This window comes from Ursus maritimus, unplaced genomic scaffold, assembly GCF_017311325.1.
Source record: "Ursus maritimus isolate PB19 unplaced genomic scaffold, ASM1731132v1 scaffold_4, whole genome shotgun sequence".
Classification (NCBI taxonomy): Eukaryota; Metazoa; Chordata; class Mammalia; order Carnivora; family Ursidae; genus Ursus; species Ursus maritimus.
Window position 1 is genome coordinate 79,160,715 of NW_024426552.1, and position 620 is coordinate 79,161,334.

The 620-nt window shown below is 63.1% G+C and overlaps 1 protein-coding gene across 1 annotated transcript in view; it reads left to right on the forward strand.

Annotated features, from left to right (window-relative positions):
• The first annotated feature begins 44 nt into the window (after positions 1–44).
• The window catches only part of CLCN2 (chloride voltage-gated channel 2), a 14,226-nt gene continuing 13,650 nt past the window's right edge, over positions 45–620 (forward strand). Inside the window, 1 exon segment of the mRNA XM_040621495.1 lies at positions 45–116. Within this exon segment, the coding sequence (XP_040477429.1) occupies positions 45–116 (72 nt within the window).

Sequence of the window (620 nt, forward strand, 5' to 3'; positions counted from 1 at the left end):
CCGAGCCCGAGCCGCAGCGGGAGGCCGGAGGGCTGTAGGCAGAGATGGCGGCTGCGGGGGCCTCGGCGGCGGCGGAAGGGATGGAGCCGCGGGCGCTGCAGTACGAGCAGACCCTGGTAAGCCGAGACGAGCCCTCAGGAATCACACTCCGGGACCGCTGCTCCGAGTTACCCTTGGCAGCGCGAGGCCCGGGGGCCTACCCCAAGCCCGCCCTAGCCTTCTGAGCTGGGGAAACTGAGGCTCGAGGGCCTGAGAGGCTGGAGGGCTAAAGGGTGTTAAGCTGCATGCAGCTGGGGGGGGGGGGCGCTGCACAGGACAAGGACATCAGGTGCTTATCCCAGGTGTCCTTCCCTTTACCTCCCCTACAGATACACTTTTTCTTTGCTCCTCCCCCTCACCACCTGGGCTGAGGTCTCAGCACCCCACTACCCCTCCGCAGCACCACTCACACCCTTGAACTTTTTCTCTCTTCCCTCCCATTTCCACCATCCTAGACATTCCCTCTGTCCCCACGAAGTGCATGGCACTATGCTGGAAGTAGAAACAAGAGTGTGTAGAAAGATGTTTAGACCCAAACCCAGACCCAGCCCTTTACCCCTGGGGCGGGGGGTTGGGGGGGG